Source organism: Anguilla anguilla, chromosome 4 (genome assembly GCF_013347855.1).
Source record: "Anguilla anguilla isolate fAngAng1 chromosome 4, fAngAng1.pri, whole genome shotgun sequence".
Classification (NCBI taxonomy): domain Eukaryota; kingdom Metazoa; phylum Chordata; class Actinopteri; order Anguilliformes; family Anguillidae; genus Anguilla; species Anguilla anguilla.
In genome coordinates, this window is record NC_049204.1 from 67,871,105 (window position 1) to 67,892,534 (window position 21,430).

The 21,430-nt window shown below is 49.4% G+C and overlaps 1 protein-coding gene across 3 annotated transcripts in view; it reads right to left on the reverse strand.

Annotated features, from left to right (window-relative positions):
* Positions 1-588: 588 nt before the first annotated feature.
* kdr (kinase insert domain receptor (a type III receptor tyrosine kinase)) overlaps positions 589-21,430 on the reverse strand; it is a 33,206-nt gene continuing 12,364 nt past the window's right edge. For 2 of the 3 annotated variants that reach the window (XM_035414719.1, XM_035414718.1), the window contains exons 12-30: positions 16,681-16,792; positions 15,632-15,985; positions 15,177-15,323; positions 14,770-14,901; positions 10,635-10,741; positions 10,372-10,507; positions 9,930-10,034; positions 9,418-9,531; positions 8,875-8,963; positions 8,081-8,216; positions 7,378-7,475; positions 6,867-6,989; positions 6,148-6,259; positions 5,613-5,712; positions 4,525-4,630; positions 3,737-3,852; positions 2,830-2,908; positions 2,213-2,265; positions 589-2,127 (exon numbers count right to left, since the gene is read on the reverse strand). In XM_035414719.1, coding sequence (XP_035270610.1) covers positions 1,917-2,127; positions 2,213-2,265; positions 2,830-2,908; positions 3,737-3,852; positions 4,525-4,630; positions 5,613-5,712; positions 6,148-6,259; positions 6,867-6,989; positions 7,378-7,475; positions 8,081-8,216; positions 8,875-8,963; positions 9,418-9,531; positions 9,930-10,034; positions 10,372-10,507; positions 10,635-10,741; positions 14,770-14,901; positions 15,177-15,323; positions 15,632-15,985; positions 16,681-16,792 — 2,430 coding nt within the window. In that variant the 3' untranslated portion in view covers positions 589-1,916. The remainder of the gene's footprint in view (positions 2,128-2,212; positions 2,266-2,829; positions 2,909-3,736; positions 3,853-4,524; positions 4,631-5,612; positions 5,713-6,147; positions 6,260-6,866; positions 6,990-7,377; positions 7,476-8,080; positions 8,217-8,874; positions 8,964-9,417; positions 9,532-9,929; positions 10,035-10,371; positions 10,508-10,634; positions 10,742-14,769; positions 14,902-15,176; positions 15,324-15,631; positions 15,986-16,680; positions 16,793-21,430) is intronic. The other variant, XM_035414720.1, reaches the window with a different exon arrangement.

Below are 21,430 nucleotides of genomic sequence, written 5' to 3' on the forward strand. Positions count from 1 at the left end.
GGGGTGGGGTCTGTGCTTGTAAGGGGGGGGGGGTCTGTGCTTGTAAGGGGGGGGGGTCTGTGCTTGTAAGGGGGGGGGGTCTGTGCTTGTAAGGGGGGGGGGGTCCGTGCTTGTAGGGGGGGGGGTCTGTGCTTGTAAGGGGGGGGTGGGGTCTGTGCTTGTAAGGGGGGGGGGTCTGTGCTTGTAAGGGGGGGGGGGGTCCATGCTTGTAAGGTGGGGGGGTCTGTGCTTGTAAGGTGGGGGGGTCTGTGGTTGTGCTTGAAGGGCTTGCACACAGGTGCAGTGGTGCTGGTAACAGACTGTGCACAGGCGCAGTGGTGCTGGTAACAGGCTGGGCACAGGCACAGTGGTGCTGGTAACAGACTGTGCACAGGCGCAGTGGTGCTGGTAACAGGCTGTGCACAGGCGCAGTGGTGCTGGTAACAGACTGTGCACAGGCAGGAGTTGTGCTGGTAACAGGTTGTTTCAGGCTGTGCTCTTGTGATGAGAACAATAGCAGAGTGGAAACGCTGACCCTGGGCCCTGACCCCACCCTGACCTCCCCCCCCCCCCATTCCCCTCTCCTTTTCCACTTAATCATTACAACAGTTATATTTCGTATTTTATTTCAACAGAATATATTACATTTATTTCTAGAATAAACATTAATGCGACATCTGTTATTATTCTGTGTGTGTGTGTGTGTGTGTGCATGCGTGTGTGTGTGAGTGTATATGTGTGTGTATGTGTGTGTATTGCTGAACTGAGGAAGAGTTTAACATAAAGAAGTTAAATACATCAAAGAATTACACATTTTTCTTTCATAAACATAAAATCATAATAATATTTATAATCATAACCACATCAACTTCCTGCAGTTTGAAGAGTAATTTCCCCCTGGATGAAGTGCAGTGCAATGCAGAGTAAAGCATTTTTACTGTGGGAATCCAGCGCAATGACAACACGTGATTCTGAGCCCATCGCATTTCTCATTAGCTGCAAACTGCATGGCGCATGGTGATCTGTTCCACAGCCTGATCTCCACTTTTACACACCTGGGGTAACTTTTACACACCTGGGGAAACTTTTACACTCCTGGGGAAACTTTAGCACTCCTGGGGAAGCTCTAGCACTCCTGGGGTAACTTTTACACACCTGGGGAAACTGTTACACTCCTGGGGTAACTTTTACACACCTGGGGAAACTGTTACACTCCTGGGGTAACTTTTACACACCTGGGGAAACTTTTACACTCCTGGGGAAACTTTAGCACTCCTGGGGAAGCTCTAGCACTCCTGGGGAAACTTTTACACACCTGGGGAAACTTTTGCACTCCTGGGGAAACTTTTACACTGCTGGGAAACTGTCTCAGGGTCTGATTAGCTCAAAGTGGGAGGGGGTGAGTCAGGGCCTAGTTACGCATGACTACAGGAAGCCCTGCGATGCCCTGAAATAAGTAAGCCCTCTCAGCCTGTTACACTGGGGTCTGTTACACTCGGGTCAGTAACACTGGGGTCTGTAACACTAGGGTCTGTTACACTCGGGTCAGTAACACTGGGGTCTGTTACACTAGGGTCTGTTATACTAGGGTCTGTTACACTCGGGTCAGTAACACTGGGGTCTGTAACACTAGGGTCTGTTACACTCGGGTCAGTAACAGCGGGGTCTGTTACACTAGGGTCTGTTACACTCGGGTCAGTAAAACTGGGTTCTGTAACAGTGGGGTCTGTTACACTACGGTCTGTTACACTCGGGTCAGTAACAGTGGGGTCTGTTACACTAGGGTCTGTTACACTCGGGTCAGTAACAGTGGGGTCTGTTACACTAGGGTCTGTTACACTCGGGTCAGTAACAGTGGGGTCTGTTACACTAGGGTCAGTAACAGTGGGGTCTGTAACACTGGGGGTGGGGGTGAGTTTAGGGTTGGGGTGGGGGGTCTACACTGGGGGTGCGCTGTACCGGACCTCAGTGCTGTACTTGCTAGCGCTCTTTAGCGGAACTTTAAAGACGCTCTTCTTCAGGATCATCTCCTCGTTGGCGTAGAGCGGCGCATCTGCGTCATCAGAGTGGTACCCCGACTGGTAGCCGCTCGTCTGATTGGACGATTCAGAGGCCAGAGACTCCTGGCTCTTATAGTGCAGCAGAGGACTGTGGGAGAATCAGAACAAAGGCTCTCAACGTGGGGGTTTGGGGGTGGGGCTTCCGCAGGTTCAGGTTAGGGGGCAGGGCTTACCTGAAATTGGGAGTTTGAGATGAGGGGTCCACTCCACTGTCCTTCTGTACATCCTGGCAGTGACATCATTATACAAACATCACTGATGACATCATCATACAAACACCACAGAGGTGCACTTCCTAGCAGAACGGCCACAATACCAGGACAACATCAGGCTGAGATTAATGTTACAGTTATGAACACAGTAAGTGTTAAGGTTGAGGCACAATTTGGATTATTCTCAGGGGCTGGTGTAAATATTTTATTGTTTTCAGTAAGCTTAATTCTTTCTCACTCATCTTAATAATAAAAATCACATATTAGAGATAACTCAACTTCCATCTATCATTGGTAAGTCTTATATAGTCATGTGTTAATATGGCTGTGGTTAGGGTTAGTGTTTGGGTTAGGGTTAGGGTTACTGTTTCAGTTGATGCAGGATTTGTGTTGTGTTCCAGAGCTAGCAATAGGGTTAGTGCAACAGGTAGTTTTTGGTTTTAGAGAACTAAGATTTTTTACAGGAAATATTATGCAAAGTCCCCTACACATATGGGCAGAAAACTGATTGTGATTGGTGGAAGCAGACTGGGAGGTCAACCAATCACAGAACAAGGTGATACACCGGCAACACTCACCACGGCAACGGTGTGTTCCACCAATCGATCAAATGGCTCTTCACTTACAGGTTGGCTGCACCCGTCACTCAGCGGGAACCTACACGGGATGGGGGGGGGGGCAGTGGAGACAGCAGTCTGTCCATTACAGACCCACAGACGGCCATTTTCCTGACAGTGTGCGAGCTTCACACCCCATTCCTCAAATACACTCACAACCATCAGAGAGGAACAGAGAGAGTATCACTCCACAGTCCTGATTCACATCCTCACCTACACAAGCAGGTGCACAGCCGTGTCTGTCACACGCCCGTTACCCTGGAGTGAGAGTTACTCTGGAGTGAGAGTGTAGCAGTGACTTCACTCTGGAGTGAGAGTTACCCTGGAGTGAGAGTGTAGCAGTGACTTCACTCTGGAGTGAGAGTTACCCTGGAGTGAGAGTGTAGCAGTGACTTTACTCTGGAGTGAGAGTGTAGCAGTGACTTTACTCTGGAGTGAGAGTTACTCTGGAGTGAGAGTGTAGCAGTGACTTCACTCTGGAGTGAGAGTTACCCTGGAGTGAGAGTATAGCAGTGACTTTACTCCGGAGTGCGAGTTACCCTAGAGTGAGAGTGTAGCAGTGACTTTACTCTGGAGTGAGAGTGTAGCAGTGACTTTACTCTGGAGTGAGAGTTACCCTGGAGTGAGAGTGTAGCAGTGACTTTACTCTGCAGTGAGAGTGTAGCAGTGACTTTACTCCGGAGTGCGAGTTACCCTAGAGTGAGAGTGTAGCAGTGACTTTACTCTGCAGTGAGAGTTACCCTGGAGTGAGAGTGTAGCAGTGACTTTACTCTGCAGTGCGAGTTACCCTAGAGTGAGAGTGTAGCAGTGACTTTACTCTGGAGTAAGAGAAAAGTAAAGAGAGAGTAAAGACGGAGGTTGCTCTAACCTGAGGGGCGGGGCATTGTCATACAGGAGCTGGCGGTCAGTGCCACCAATGGGGCGCTTGCAGGACATGCCACACCCTCCTTCCACTGTAGTCACAGGAATGTAATCCTTCCCATCCTGGAAAGAGTCAAAACCGTCCAATCACACATTCACGTCTAGATTGCCACACCCATTCACATCTATACTGCCACACCCACACACATTTACACTGCCACATCCACTCACATTCAGTATAATGTTTGGGGTGGTGTTCAATGTTCAATGTTGTGTTCAGTGTTCAATTTGGTGTTCAGTGTTGTATTCATTGATCAGTGTGGTGTAACGCGGTCAGTGTGATGTTCAGTGTGGTCTTGGTGAGATGTTCATGCTCAGTGTTCAGTGTGGTCTTGGTGAGATGTTCATGCTCAGTGTTCAGTGTAGTGTTCAGTGAGGTGCTGGGGTGGTGATTAGTGTACAGTGTGGTGGTCACTGTTCAGTGTGTTTTTGGTGCAGTGTTCAGTGAGGTCTTCAGTGTACAGTATGGTGTTCAGTAGGGTGTTATGTTCAGTATGGCATTCAGTGTTCTGTTCGGTGTTTGACGTGGGGTTCAGTGTGGTATTCGTGTGGTCTTCTGTGTTCAGTGTGGAGTTCAGTGTTTAGTGTGATGTGGTCTTCAGGGTTCAGGGTGGTGTTCAGTGTGGTGGTCAGTGAGGTGTTAGGGGTGGTGTTGGTGTGGTCTTCAGGGTGGTGTTCAGTGTGGTGGTCAGTGAGGTGTTAGGGGTGGTGTTTAGTGTTCATGGCGATGTTTACCTGTTGTGCGCTGGCCAGGAGCAGGTTTCCTAAATGCTCCACCAGCTCAGCGAAGGTTGGCCTGTCTGTGGGTCTGTCCAACCAGCATTCCAGCATGGTCTGGTAACTGTCCCAAACGGCAGTGTAATAATGTTATTAAAGCGCATATGGCCCCAAAGCACTGCTATTTAACACATAACGACAGGAATAAAAAAAACTCAATTGTATTTTAATATGTAAAAAGGAATTTGAAAAATGAACTGTTTTCTGCTGATACACGGTAAAAAGAGGCGTAGTTTGGTGTGATGTAGAGGCCAAGTTCACCGTCGGAAGCTAGCAATAATGGCGAAGGAAAATCCTTTTCGTCTTTTGTTAAGTCAACTGTGACGCCTTAGCTGTGTGTAAATGTGTCTAGTTACATCTAGTTACAGATGAATCGTGATTTTAAAATGTCAAGGCATTTACTTCAACTAAATGACACGAGTCATTGCTGATACCATATAATCAACAGTTAACAAATTTTCCATCTGGTGATCTAACGTAATGAATGGACTGACAGGCTAATGTCACACCATTTTATTCCATGGAGAAAGACATGTAAAACAGGCAATTCAATTTTGTATGTCAGCATGTAAATGAATAAAAATAAAAAAATTAAAAAAAATAAAAAGCCCATGACATCATTCCCAGCTGAGTGTCCTGTATGATCTGTCTTCACACGTGATGGACACAACGAATCAAAACTATCACGCCACAACATTTGCTAACAGCAGCATGGCTAGTAGCAGCTGCAACATGAATCAATACAACAAACAAGAAGATTTTCATTTAAATAATGATGGTCCACTGCCATATAACTATAAACCACAAGAGCTGCTGTGGTGGGTGATGGGACCCTAGAGGGATCTCTAGGCTGGTATACTCTAGTACTCTCATGCATTTTCGCTCTTTCAGGGGATTAGTTGTGTGGGTTAGTTGTGAGCGTTGGGGGTTAGTTGTGAGGGTCGGGGGTTAGTTGTGAGGGTTGAGGGTTAGTTGTGAGGGTCGGGGGTTAGTTGTGTGAGTTGGGGGTTAGTTTCAGGGCTTAGTGACTGGGTGATGGGACTCACATCTCTGGACTGGCGTACTCCGGTGCTCTCATGCGCGTTCCCTCTTTCAGCCTCCGGCAGAAGGACTCATCGATGCCGACGCCAGGATATGGAGAGGCCCCTGAGGGCAGGAGGGGAGAGTGAGTACCAGCTCCGCACCGGCCTCAGTACCGCACCCACACCAGCCTCAATATCGCACCCACACCGGCCTCAGTACCACACCGGCCTCAGTACCGCACCCACACCGGCCTCAGTACCACAGCTCCGCACCGGCCTCAGTACCACACCGGCCTCAGTACCGCACCCACACCGGCCTCAGTACCACAGCTCCGCACCGGCCTCAGTACCACACCGGCCTCAGTACCACAGCTCCGCACCGGCCTCAGTACCACACCCACACCGGCCTCAGTACCACAGCTCCACATTGGCCTCAGGACCACATCGGCCTCAGTACCACACCCACACCGGCCTCAGTACCCCAGAACCCCACCGACCTCAGTACCACACCCACACTGGCCTCAGTACCAGTAGTCATGTTGCTGTAGCTGCAGCTCACCCAGAGAGAAGATCTCCCACAGCAGGACTCCAAAGGACCAAACATCACTCTGTGTGGTGTAAACACGGTCAAAAATGGTCTCTGGAGCCATCCACTTCAGGGGCAGCCGGGCCTGTACAAGCAGAGAGAGAGAGAGAGAGAGAAGGGGGTGGACAGAGGGAGGGAGGGAGAGAGAGAGAAGGGGATGGAGAGAGGGAGGGATAGAGAGAGAGAGAGAGAGAGAGAGGGAGGGGGGAGAGAGAGAGGGAGGGAAAGAGTCACTGCAATGCAAACAGTGGTGTTAAGAACAGGGAGACTGTTAGTGACAGACGTGTTAATGGCTCATGTGTTAATGACCGTAGTGTTAATGACAGCAGTGCTAATGACCGTAGTGCTAATGACAGCAGTGTTAATGACAGCAGTGTTAATGACCATAGTGTTAATGTCAGCAGTGCTAATGACAGTAGTGCTAATGACAGCAGTGTTAATGACCGTAGTGTTAATGACAGCAGTGTTAACGACCATAGTGTTAATGTCAGCAGTGCTAATGACAGTAGTGCTAATGACAGCAGTGTTAATGACCGTAGTGTTAATTACAGCAGTGCTAATGACCATAGTGTTAATGTCAGCAGTGCTAATGACTGATGTGTTAATGACCCTAGTGTTAATGACAGCAGTGTTAATGACCCTAGTGTTAATGACAGCAGTGTTAATGACAGTGGCTGATGGAAGGGACTCACGTCTCCTTTCCTGACATAGTCAGGGTCTTTGTAGACGTCCCTCGCCAGGCCGAAGTCACAGATCTTCACCACATTGTTCTCAGAGAGGAGGATGTTCCTGGCAGCAAGGTCTCGATGGATGCACTGTCAATCACAAATTACAAAACACACACACAAATCAATTACAAAACATACAAACAAATGGGGTGGGTGGGGTAATTAAGGCTCAGTGTGAGGTGGGCGGAGTTATGCAGGCTCAGTGTGAGGTGGGCGGGGTTATGCAGGCTCAGTGTGAGGTGGGCGGGGTTATGCAGGTTCAGTGGGCGGGGTTAAGCAAGCTCAGTGTGAGGTGGGTGGGATTATGCAGGCTCAGTGCGAGGTGGGCGGGGTTATGCAGGCTCAGTGTGAGGTGGGCGGGGTTATGCAGGCTCAGTGTGAGGTGGGCGGAGTTATGCAGGCTCAGTGTGAGGTGGGCGGAGTTAAGCAGGCTCAGGGTGAGGTGGGCGGGGTTATGCAGGCTCAGGTAACACACCTTGCGAGAGGACAGGAACTCCATGCCTTTGGCCACCTGGAAGCTGTAGCTGATCAGGTCTTCCATGGTCAAGGTGGCCCTGTCTGTGGCCTTACTTTCTACAGGGTACACAACAGGGGAAAGTCATACACATAATAACAATGCTCAAAACACTATATATAATACACCGAGTACACTATACACTATAGATGGGTTAGGGTGCGGGGTTAGGGTTAGGGTGCAAGGTTAGGGTTAGGGTGTGGGGTTAGGGTTAGGGTGCACGGTTGGGGTTAGGGTGTGGGGTTGGGATTAGGGTGCAGGGTTAGGGTTAGGGTGCGGGGTTAGGGTTAGGGTGCAGGGTTAGGGTTAGAGTGCACGGTTGGGGTTAGGGTGGGGGCTAGGGTTAGGGTTAGGGTGCAAGGTTAGGGTTAGGGTGCGGGGTTAGGGTGCAGGGTTGGGGTTAGGGTGCGGGGTTAGGGTTAGGGTGCAGGGTTAGGGTTAGGGTGCACGGTTGGGGTTAGGGTGCAAGGTTAGGGTTAGGGTGTGGGGTTAGGGTTAGGGTGCAAGGTTAGGGTTAGGGTGCGGGGTTAGGGTGCAGGGTTGGGGTTAGGGTGCGGGGTTAGGGTTAGGGTGCAGGGTTAGGGTTAGGGTGCACGGTTGGGGTTAGGGTGCAGGGTTAGGGTTAGGGTACGGGGTTAGGGTGCGAGGCAGAGTGCGGGCCTACCATGGGGCTCCAGTCCTGGGGCGGAGTCCTCGCTGAAGCAGGTGTCCAGGGGAGAGCTGACTCCCAAACCCAGGTCACTCTCCTGCGCGTCCTCCCCCCCCAGGAGCCTGCCTGCTGCCTCCCTGTGGGGCCTCCTCTGTCACCATGGAAACAGGACAGCATTCGTCACCCAGGCTGTGAGGCCGACTCACTTGCTTCAGGTTTAAACCGACGGCCTAAACACTGCAGCTACAACAGCGTTAGGGCTAGGGTTAGGGTTAGCGACTCCATTAACAAAGCACACTTTACACAGCGAAGGCACAGCGTCATTGAAGTCACATGACATAAGCAGCCATTCCCAGCCCACCAGCCACTTCATGAGCAAATGCACTTCTTGTGACCCAACCCCCAATAGCCTTCTGTACGCTGAAATATGTTTCAGCACATATAAAAAAGAGATACAGTTAGCCTGCTGTAGCCAGCACGGTGTGTGTAAGATGCAGTGTGTGTAACAGGTGCAGTGTTGAATCAAGCTGATATCCTGGAGGGGATAATCAAATGTGTTTAATATTGAGTAAGTCATATTGTCTCAGTTTGATACCCCTGCCCAAGCACGGCGTCAGAAGGTGATGCCATTTCAAGACTCGCCCCCTCACTTTAAAAGGTACATAAGCTGTTTAAGACACGCCCTCTTACCTTAAAAGGCACATAATCTGTTTAGGACACGCCCTCTTACCTTAAAAGGCACATAGTCTGTTTGAGACACGCCCTCTTACCTTAAAAGGCACATAGTCTGTTGAGACACGCCCTCTTACCTTAAAAGGCACATAGGCAGCCCGCTGGCTCTTCAGGTAGCTGGAGAGATTTCCATATTTGCAGTATTCCACAATTACCATCAAAGGGCCTGCAGGGGGCAGGAGAGAGCAGTCAGCCTGAGTGGCTGCAGCAGCAGTGCAGTGGTTAGGGAGCCAGGCTGGCCAATCCAAGGCTGTATAACTTAAAAGCTGTGTGAGGAAGCTATTTAAACTAAACTGCATCAGTAAAAATCCAGCTGTATAAATGGACAATATGAAAAGAATGCAAGCTGTATAAATCACTCTGGATATGAGCGTCTACCTCCATCTGTTGTGTATCAGTGTGTATTAGTGCATAGTGTATGCATAGTGTGTGTATAGTAGTGTGAGGTGTATTCATAGTGTGTGTATAGCAGTGTGAGGCGTATTCATAGTGTGTGTATAGCAGAGCAGTGTGAGGAGTATTCATAGTGTGTGTATAGTAGTGTGAGGAGTATTCATAGTGTGTGTACAGCAGTGTGAGGAGTATTCATAGTGTGTGTATAGTTGTGTGAGATGTATTACCGCCTGGCTTGGTGCAAGCTCCCAGAAGGTTGACCACATTGAGATGATGGCCGATGTGAATGAGAATCTTCAGCTCGGACATCAGGGCCCTGTACTCGCTGGAGGTGGCGCCCTCTATGGACATAAAGCATGAACTGAACCACACATAACCAGCACATCACAACCACCCAACCCAGCCTCCATAACCCTGTCCGAAACTCCACCCAACCCAGCCTCCAGGAAAGGAAAGCACTCAAACAGGAAGGAGATGATCAGCGGCAGACAGGATGGGAAGCACTCAAACAGGAAGGAGATGATCAGCGGCAGACAGGATGGGAAGCACTCAAACAGGAAGGAGATGATCAGCGGCAGACAGGATGGGAAGCACTCAAACAGGAAGGAGATGATCAGCGGCAGACAGGATGGGAAGCACTCAAACAGGAAGGAGATGATCAGCAGCAGACAGGATGGGAAACACTCAAACAGGAAGGAGATGATCAGCAGCAGACAGGATGGAGGCATTAGCGCCGTACCTTTCAGCATCTTCACCGCCACGGTGGTGCAGGTGGAGGCCTTCTCAATGCCGAACGCTGCCGCCTCCACCACCTGGCCAAACGCCCCTCGCCCCAGGGGCTCCCCTACGACACAGGAGCCGGATTTAGTGTGCGAGGGTCTGTGTGCGTAACAGACTGGGTGTGTGTGTAACAGTTTGATTGAGTGTATAATAGGTTGATTGGGTGTGTTACAGGTTGACTGAGTGTATAATAGGTTGACTGGGTGTGTTACAGTTTGATTGAGTGTATAATAGGTTGATTGGGTGTGTTACAGGTTGATTGAGTGTATAATAGGTTGATTGGGTGTGTTACAGGTTGATTGAGTGTATAATAGGTTGAATGGGTGTGTTACAGGTTGAATGAGTGTATAATAGGTTGATTGGGTGTGTTACATAATAGGTTGAGGATCTAACAGGCTGACCTAGCTTTAGTCGGTCTCGGGGGAACTCCCACTTGTTGGGGTCGTAGGTCAGGCGCTCGCAGTGCTCATCCATGGGCAGCTCCTCAGAGTCCACCATGATTGACAGGTACCCTGGCTTCAGGTCCCCATGGCCAGGCTGGGGGGAGAGGCTTAAGTAAGCACCATACCTGGAGGGTCCCTCTTTAACAGGTTAACATGACATACATGCGCGCGCACCACACACTCTCTCTCTCACACACACACACACACCCAGGGGTCTTTACCCTTTTCCTGCTGCGGATGACGAAGACGATGATTAGCCAGAAGAACATGGCGATCACCACTGAGCCAATGGGCACGATCAGTTCCACGTTGGTCTTCTGCTCCGCACCTGCAGCCAATCAGAGTGCCCAGAATCCCCTCATTACATCACTGCTTCAGAGTTTATGCGTGTGTGTATGTGTATGTACAGTATGTGTGTGTACATGCGTGTGCGCACATTTGAGAACATTTGTGGAATGTGTGTGTGTGTGTGTGTGTGTGTATCGGTATGTGTGTATCTGTGACTCTGTCCCTACAGCTCATTAGAGACTCTGTCCCTACAGCTCATTAGTGACTCTGTCTCTACAGCTCATTAGAGACTCTGTCCCTACAGCTCATTAGTGACTCTGTCCCTACAGCTCGTTAGAGACTCTGTCCCTACAGCTCGTTAGAGACTGTGACCCTACAGCTCGTTAGTGACTCTGTCCCTACAGCTCGTTAGAGACTCTGTCCCTACAGCTCGTTAGAGACTCTGTCCCTACAGCTCGTTAGAGACTCTGTCCCTACAGCTCGTTAGACTGTCCCTACAGCTCGTTAGAGACTCTGTCCCTACAGCTCGTTAGAGACTCTGTCCCTACAGCTCGTTAGAGACTCTGTCCCTACAGCTCGTTAGACTGTCCCTACAGCTCGTTAGAGACTCTGTCCCTACAGCTCGTTAGAGACTCTGTCCCTACAGCTCGTTAGACTGTCCCTACAGCTCATTAGTGACTCTGTCTCTACAGCTCGTTAGAGACTGTCCCTACAGCTCATTAGAGACTGTCCCTACAGCTTGTTAGAGACTGTGACCCTACAGCTCGTTAGAGACTGTCCCTACAGCTCGTTAGTGACTCTGTCTCTACAGCTCGTTAGTGACTCTGTCTCTACAGCTCGTTAGTGACTCTGTCCCTACAGCTCGTTAGAGACTCTGTCCCTACAGCTCGTTAGAGACTCTGTCTCTACAGCTCGTTAGAGACTCTGTCCCTACAGCTCGTTAGAGACTCTGTCCCTACAGCTCGTTAGAGACTCTGTCCCTACAGCTCGTTAGAGACTGTCCCTACAGCTTGTTAGAGACTGTGACCCTACAGCTCGTTAGAGACTGTGACCCTACAGCTCGTTAGACACTCTGTCTCTACAGCTCGTTAGTGACTCTGTCCCTACAGCTCGTTAGTGACTCTGTCTCTACAGCTCGTTAGTGACTCTGTCTCTACAGCTCGTTAGTGACTCTGTCCCTACAGCTCGTTAGAGACTCTGTCCCTACAGCTCGTTAGAGACTCTGTCTCTACAGCTCGTTAGAGACTCTGTCCCTACAGCTCGTTAGAGACTCTGTCCCTACAGCTCGTTAGAGACTCTGTCCCTACAGCTCGTTAGAGACTGTCCCTACAGCTTGTTAGAGACTGTGACCCTACAGCTCGTTAGAGACTGTGACCCTACAGCTCGTTAGACACTCTGTCCCTACAGCTTGTTAAGTGACTCTGTCCCTACAGCTCGTTAGAGACTCCCCTCCCTACAGCTGGCTAGTGACTATGTGCAGAAGCACGTGACATCCCTGTGCTGTAATTTTGAAGATATTTTCCTCCACTCCCTCTCTCTCTCTCCCTTTCTCTTTCGGTCTGTACACCCCTCTGTCTCTCTCTCTCCCTCTCAGTTTCTCTCTATCAACACTTCTCTGCCTCTGCCTCTTTCTCTCTCTCTCTCCGACTCTCTCCCTCTCTCCCTCTCTCCCCCTCTCTCTCGCTCTCTCTCTCTCCCTTATTGTCTGGCATGTCCTTTTGTTTTTAAAGTTCCCACAGTGAACGCCAGCACACCGGCCTGCTGTTTGTTTCAGTTCTATTTCTGCCCTGGAGGCCAGGGTGGGGGGAGAGCTGCAGAATGGCCTTGCAGGTGATACCACAGAGGAAGAACCGCAGAACTACGCTTTAAACACAAAGACCCACTGCAGCTGAACTGAATTAATACACAAAGACCCACTGCAGCTGAACTGAATTAAAACAAAGACACACTGCAGATGAACTGAATTAAAACACAAAGACCCACTGCAGCTGAACTGAATTAAAACAAAGACATACTGCAGATGAACTGAATTAAAAGACAAAGACACACTGCAGATGAACTGAATTAAAACACAAAGACCCACTGCAGCTGAACTGAATTAATACACAAAGACCCACTGCAGCTGAACTGAATTAAAACAAAGACACACTGCAGATGAACTGAATTAAAAGACAAAGACATACTGCAGATGAACTGAATTAAAACACAAAGACCCACTGCAGCTGAACTGAATTAAAACACAAAGACACACTGCAGCTGAACTGAATTAAAACACAAAGACACACTGCAGCTGAACTGAATTAAAACACAAAGACACACTGCAGCTGAACTGAATTAAAACACAAAGACACACTGCAGATGAACTGAATTAAAACACAAAGACACACTGCAGCTGAACTGAATTAAAACACAAAGACACACTGCAGCTGAACTGAATTAAAACACAAAGACACACTGCAGCTGAACTGAATTAAAACAAAGACACACTGCAGATGAACTGAATTAAAAGACAAAGACACACTGCAGCTGAACTGAATTAAAACACAAAGACACACTGCAGCTGAACTGAATTAAAACACAAAGACCCACTGCAGCTGAACTGAATTAAAACACAAAGACACACTGCAGCTGAACTGAATTAAAACACAAAGACCCACTGCAGCTGAACTGAGCTCCTGCAGCTGAACTGAGCTCCTGCAGCTGAACTGAGCTCCTGCTGCTCCCGCTGTTTCTGTGAAACTGAACTCGGGAAGCAGACCCCCCAGCGGGACGGCAGCGGGCCTCCGCTCTGCGCAGGGGTAATCACGGAGGTGGGGACACCTGCGCAGGGGTAATCACGGAGGTGGGGACACCTGCGCAGGGGTAATCACGGAGGTGGGGACACCTGCGCAGGGGTAATCACGGAGGTGGGGACACCTGTGCAGGACGCTTTAAGAGAGGGCGGCTCCTCCCTCACGGTGCGGCTGGCTGATGCCAGGCTCTCCTCTGGGTGTCCCTGGTGTTCCAGCCCTTTGCCCTTTTGCCCCCAGTCTTCCCTTCTTTAACTGTTTTTTGTCCAATTCTTTTTTACCATACATCCATCTGTGCTATTTAATAAATACTCTTTTTCTAGCATCATATTCTGGGAATCAAAATGAGTTTGTTTGTGAGCTTGTCTGCTGTCAGAGAGGTAGTCCAGGAAACGGTGGGGTTCGGTCCCGCAGACATGGTGTTCGGTCAACCCGTGTGTGGAACTCAAAGGAGACATCAGTACCAACTGACAAGCCTCAAATCTTCTCGATTATGTGTCCGAGTTCAGACTCTGTCTCTCTCTCAAGTTCAGACTCTGTCTGAAAGGCCAGTGAGTGGGCCCAGTCTGCATCCCATCCCAGCATTCTCCCCTGGCTCTGTGGCCCAGTCCACTTTAGCGGCCCACACACTATAACTGAGAATTATTTAATTTCCACGCCAGAGTGCAGAAAAAATACTGTCTGTGCCATGTCGACATGTTGAAGCCAAATATGTACACCCCACTCACTGACCCTAGCCCTAACCCTAAACCACTTAGCACGAAAGTTGAGTTTGTTTGGTCTGATGAGTGACAGGCAGCATTTGAACCTATTAAGGCACTTCTGTACGTACTGATTCAGTCTAGCTCTGGCCCTCCACAGCCCATCAGACTCACTAAAGCAAGTGCTCTATGTGGTATCCTCCTCACTTCCTGTGGCTGTTACAGGGATCATAATCCACTCGTGTTTATTCACAAAATGAAAACACAAACCAGCATTTAATGCGGTGGAGTCTCTTTCTTCAAAGCATTGACCTTGACGTTAAACACATAAATGGTAGAGGCTGATGCGTTATCTAGAGCATAGACTGGACTAATTTGTAGATTTGTGCATGTATAGTAAACTTCTGACATTATCTGTGCCTACGTGATATGTTTTGAATGGTCCTAAGTATTATTGTTATTGTCATAACTGATTATTAGACTGTAATATGTGAAATGATAGTGATAGTGAAATGATTATTGTCATTTCCTGTGTGTGATGATGTCATTTCCTGTCCGTGGTGATGTCATTTCCTGACCTTCCACGTGGATCTCAGCGCTGGTGGCCTCGCAGCCCAGGCTGTTACAGGCCCGGCAGGTGTACAGCCCACTGTCCTCCTGCTTCACACGCTGGATGGTCAGGGTTCGATTCGCCCGACTCAGGACCACTCCTGCAACGACACGCCCCACAGGCACAGCTCACACGCCACTCACTGCTGTTAGCCACGCCCATGGCCACACCCACCAACAGTGAATGTAGCATTCAAGGCAAACGTTAGCAAAGCAGCAGCAACATACCGTCTGCAACTCACTCTCCTGTCCATGCCTGACTGCCTGACTTACTGATTGGCTGCTTGATAACTGAAGGCTTGACTGGTTGATTGATTGAGAATGGAACGGTTGATTGATTTGTTGATTGATTTGTGGTGCCTTCTCTGTCCCATACCTGGTCCCTCCAGGAGGGTCTTGTTGTTTTTGGTCCACAGGACCGTGGGCGTTGGCGTTCCAGTCACGTCACACACAAGTGTGGTTGTGTCACTCATGTTCACTCTCTGGTCCGTCAGGTTCGCCAGGATCCTGGATGGCTCAAGAGCTGCAGCACAGAGACATTCTCTAAAGCGATATCAGCTTTACAACCCTGTCCAGTACCGCTCTCTCTAAAGAGATATCAGCTTTCCAACCCAGTCCAATACTGCTCTCTCTAAAGAGATATCAGCTTTCCAACCCTGTCCAATACTGCTCTCTCTAAAGAGATGTCAGCTTTCCAACCCTGCCCAGTACCACTCTCTCTAAAGAGATATCAGCTTTCCAACCCTGTCCAATACTGCTCTCTCTACACAGGTGTGAATGTGGCTGTTCTCAGGTGAGAGGGCACAGGTGGGTGTGGCTCAGGTAGGGTACCTCTGAGAGCCAGGCGGTGCAGCAGGCAGGTGCTCTCCCTGGTTTTGATGTTCTCCACCTGGCAGACGTACAGGCCCTGGTCTCGGAGGGACAGGTTGGAGAGCGGGAGGTCCAGGGTGACGTTGGTGCCCTGCAGGCCAGACAGGAGGGCCTGGGGGAGGGGCTGCGGGGGCAGGGCGAGGCCGCGGCAGGGCTGCACGGGCAGGAAGGGGGCGGAGCTCCAGTCCCACTCCCCCCCGCCCAGCCGGAACCAGCGCAGGTTAGTGTAGATCAGCTTATCGGCCTTACACTGCAGAACCACATCGGCCTGCTCCTGAGGCTCTGCAGACGGCCAGAGACTGAGCTCGAACCCCCCTGAAAACACACACACACACACACACACACACACGCATACACACACGCATACACATACAGACACACACACACACACACACACACACGCATGCACACACACACATACAGACACAGACACACACACACAGACACACACACGCACACACACACACACACACACACATACACACACACACACACGCATACACACACGCATACACATACACACGCATACACACACGCATACACATACACACATACAGACACAGACACAGACACACACACACATATACACACACACACACACACGCATACACACACATACAGACACACACACGCACGCATACACACACACATACAGACACACACACACACACACACACACACACACACACACACACACACACACACACACGCATACACACACACAGATAAACACTTTCGTACACTGTAAATATACACACCGTACATATGTATGCACATATAAATACACTCATACATGAAAACTCACACGATGCATACAGACACATTAGAGACATACAGACCTACCGACACAAATTACACTGTGAATACTCAAACACACAACAGTACGTACACTCTAAATACACACAGTACACAGAGACATACAAACACAGCACGAATATATACACAGACTGTACATACAAATGCACACACACAATAAACACACACACACACACACGTGAAGTCACACTCACGTGTCACATGGAAGAAGATGACTCTCTCATCACGGCCGGCTTTGTTTGATGCGATGCACCTGTACAGGGCGTGGACCTGAGCCTTCTGGATCTTCAAAGAGCTAACAGTCTGCTGCAGAGCACACACACACACACACTGTAAATACACACACACACACACACACTGTAAATACACACACACGTACACACACACACACACTGTAAATACACACACACACACACACACTGTAAATACACACACACGTACACACACACACACTGTAAATACACACACACTGTAAATACACACACACACACACACTGTAAATACACACACGTACACACACACACACACTGTAAATACACACACACACACACACTGTAAATACACACACACACACACACTGTAAATACACACACACGTACACACACACACACACTGTAAATACACACACACACACACACACACACTGTAAACACACACACACACACACTCTGTAAATACACACACACACACAGCAAATACAGACACACACTGTCAATGCAGACAGATACTGAGCTAAATCCACAGGCATCTCCACTAGCCACTGAGCTAAATCCACAGGCATCTCCACTAGCCACTGAGCTAAATCCACAGGCATCTCCACTAGCCACTGAGCTAAATCCACAGGCATCTCCACTAGCCACTGAGCTAAATCCACAGGCATCTCCACTAGCCACAGAGCTAAATCCACAGGCATCTCCACTAGCCACAGAGCTAAATCCACAGGCAGCTCCACTAGCCACTGAGCTAAATCCACAGGCATCTCCACTAGCCACAGAGCTAAATCCACAGGCAGCTCCCACTAGCCACTGAGCTAAATCCACAGGCAGCTCCACTAGCCACTGAGCTAAATCCACAGGCATCTCCACTAGCCACAGAGCTAAATCCACAGGCATCTCCACTAGCCACTGAGCTAAATCCACAGGCATCTCCACTAGCCACTGAGCTAAATCCACAGGCATCTCCACTAGCCACTGAGCTAAATCCACAGGCATCTCCACTAGCCACTGAGCTAAATCACAGGCATCTCCACTAGCCACTGAGCTAAATCCACAGCATCTCCACTAGCCACTGAGCTAAATCACAGGCATCTCCACTAGCCACAGAGCTAAATCCACAGGCATCTCCACTAGCCACGGAGCTAAATCCACAGGCATCTCCACTAGCCACTGAGCTAAATCCACAGGCAGCTCCACTAGCCACTGAGCTAAATCCACAGGCATCTCCACTAGCCACTGAGCTAAATCCACAGGCATCTCCACTAGCCACAGAGCTAAATCCACAGGCAGCTCCACTAGCCACTGAGCTAAATCCACAGGCATCTCCACTAGCCACAGAGCTAAATCCACAGGCAGCTCCACTAGCCACTGAGCTAAATCCACAGGCAGCTCCACTAGCCACTGAGCTAAATCCACAGGCATCTCCACTAGCCACAGAGCTAAATCCACAGGCATCTCCACTAGCCACTGAGCTAAATCCACAGGCATCTCCACTAGCCACAGAGCTAAATCCACAGGCATCTCCACTAGCCACTGAGCTAAATCCACAGGCATCTCCACTAGCCACTGAGCTAAATCCACAGGCATCTCCACTAGCCACTGAGCTAAATCCACAGGCATCTCCACTAGCCACTGAGCTAAATCCACAGGCATCTCCACTAGCCACAGAGCTAAATCCACAGGCATCTCCACTAGCCACTGAGCTAAATCCACAGGCATCTCCACTAGCCACAGAGCTAAATCCACAGGCATCTCCACTAGCCACAGAGCTAAATCCACAGGCATCTCCACTAGCCACTGAGCTAATCCACAGGCATCTCCACTAGCCACTGAGCTAAATCCACAGGCATCTCCACTAGCCACAGAGCTAAATCCACAGGCATCTCCACTAGCCACTGAGCTAAATCCACAGGCATCTCCACTAGCCACTGAGCTAAATCCACAGGCATCTCCACTAGCCACTGAGCTAAATCCACAGGCATCTCCACTAGCCACTGAGCTAAATCCACAGGCAGCTCCACTAGCCACTGAGCTAAATCCACAGGCATCTCCACTAGCCACTGAGCTAAATCCACAGGCATCTCCACTAGCCACTGAGCTAAATCCACAGGCATCTCCACTAGCCACTGAGCTAAATCCACAGGCATCTCCACTAGCCACTGAGCTAAATCCACAGGCAGCTCCACTAGCCACTGAGCTAAATCCACAGGCAGCTCCACTAGCCACTGAGCTAAATCCACAGGCAGCTCCACTAGCCACTGAGCTAAATCCACAGGCATCTCCACTAGCCACTGAGCTAAATCCACAGGCATCTCCACTAGCCACTGAGCTAAATCCACAGGCAGCTCCACTAGCCACTGAGCTAAATCCACAGGCAGCTCCACTAGCCACTGAGCTAAATCCACAGGCATCTCCACTAGCCACTGAGCTAAATCCACAGGCATCTCCACTAGCCACTGAGCTAAATCCACAGGCAGCTCCACTAGCCACTGAGCTAAATCCACAGGCATCTCCACTAGCCACTGAGCTAAATCCACAGGCATCTCCACTAGCCACTGAGCTAAATCCACAGGCAGCTCCACTAGCCACGGAGCTAAATCCACAGGCATCTCCACTAGCCACTGAGCTAAATCCACAGGCAGCTCCACTAGCCACTGAGCTAAATCCACAGGCATCTCCACTAGCCACTGAGCTAAATCCACAGGCATCTCCACTAGCCACAGAGCTAAATCCACAGGCATCTCCACTAGCCACTGAGCTAAATCCACAGGCATCTCCACTAGCCACAGAGCTAAATCCACAGGCAGCTCCACTAGCCACTGAGCTAAATCCACAGGCATCTCCACTAGCCACTGAGCTAAATCCACAGGCATCTCCACTAGCCACTGAGCTAAATCCACAGGCATCTCCACTAGCCACGGAGCTAAATCCACAGGCATCTCCACTAGCCACTGAGCTAAATCCACAGGCAGCTCCACTAGCCACAGAGCTAAATCCACAGGCAGCTCCACTAGCCACAGAGCTAAATCCACAGGCAGCTCCACTAGCCACAGAGCTAAATCCACAGGCATCTCCACTAGCCACTGAGCTAAATCCACAGGCATCTCCACTAGCCACGGAGCTAAATCCACAGGCATCTCCACTAGCCACTGAGCTAAATCCACAGGCAGCTCCACTAGCCACTGAGCTAAATCCACAGGCATCTCCACTAGCCACTGAGCTAAATCCACAGGCAGCTCCACTAGCCACTGAGCTAAATCCACAGGCAGCTCCACTAGCCACTGAGCTAAATCCACAGGCATCTCCACTAGCCACAGAGCTAAATCCACAGGCATCTCCACTAGCCACTGAGCTAAATCCACAGGCAGCTCCACTAGCCACTGAGCTAAATCCACAGGCATCTCCACTAGCCACTGAGCTAAATCCACAGGCAGCTCCACTAGCCACTGAGCTAAATCCACAGGCATCTCCACTAGCCACTGAGCTAAATCCACAGGCATCTCCACTAGCCACTGAGCTAAATCCACAGGCATCTCCACTAGCCACTGAGCTAAATCCACAGGCATCTCCACTAGCCACTGAGCTAAATCCACAGGCATCTCCACTAGCCACTGAGCTAAATCCACAGGCAGCTCCACTAGCCACTGAGCTAAATCCACAGGCAGCCCCACTAGCCACGGAGCATGTAGCAATTTGCCAGAGAACAAAGTACAACACAAAATGAGAAAATGACCTGAATAAACATTTTTGTTAAGACTTTCTGTTGTAAATAAAACACAAAAGATGTAAGTTCCTGTTTGTCAAAGAGTGTCTGAAATAAAAGATATTTTTTCTCCTTTACAATGAGCTCATGATGTAGAATACAAACAAAGCTACTCTCAACCTTTGACACGTCTGATTAGTCATTTCCTTCCGACAAATTTAATACAGGTCCTGCTTCAACCCAGAGAAAAACTTGCACAGTGAAAAATACTCTGAGTTTATCAGAAGGTGACAGTTTTACATTTTACAGTTTGACATTTCAATGCAAAATTAATGCAAATGCACACAGCAGTCATGCAGGAACATGAGCAGGACAGACAAGCTGTTTACATTCACTGGGAAAACTGCGCAATATTAATATCTTTTCCTATAAAAGACCTTTCATACACAAACTACCCGAGTTGCCCATTCAATCAAGGTTATCACAAAGAACAGGTTGTGGTTAGGGTTGTATGAGAGGTCAATATTAGTGGTTAGATTGTGGTTAGTGAAGCATGAGAGATCAATATCAGTGGCCAGGCTGTGGTTAGGGTTGTATGAGAGGTCAATATCAGTGGTCAGGTTGTGGTTAGGGTTGTATGGGAGGTCAGTATTAGTGGTCAGGTTGCAGCTAGGTTTGTATGGGAGGTCAGTATTCCTGGTCTGGTTGTGGTTAGGGTTGTATGGGAGGTCAGTATTAGTGGTCAGGTTGCAGCTAGGTTTGTATGAGAGGTCAGTATAAGTGGTCAGGCTGTGGTTAGGGTTGTATGGGAGGTCAGTATAAGTGGTCATGTTGTGGTTAGGGTTGTATGAGAGGTCAGTATTAGTGGTCAGGTTGTGGTTAGGGTTGTATGGGAGGTCAGTATTCCTGGTCTGGTTGTGGTTAGGGTTGTATGGGAGGTCAGTATTAGTGGTCAGGTTGCAGCTAGGTTTGTATGAGAGGTCAGTATTAGTGGTCAGTCTGTGGTCATTGCTGTCTGCTCATTGG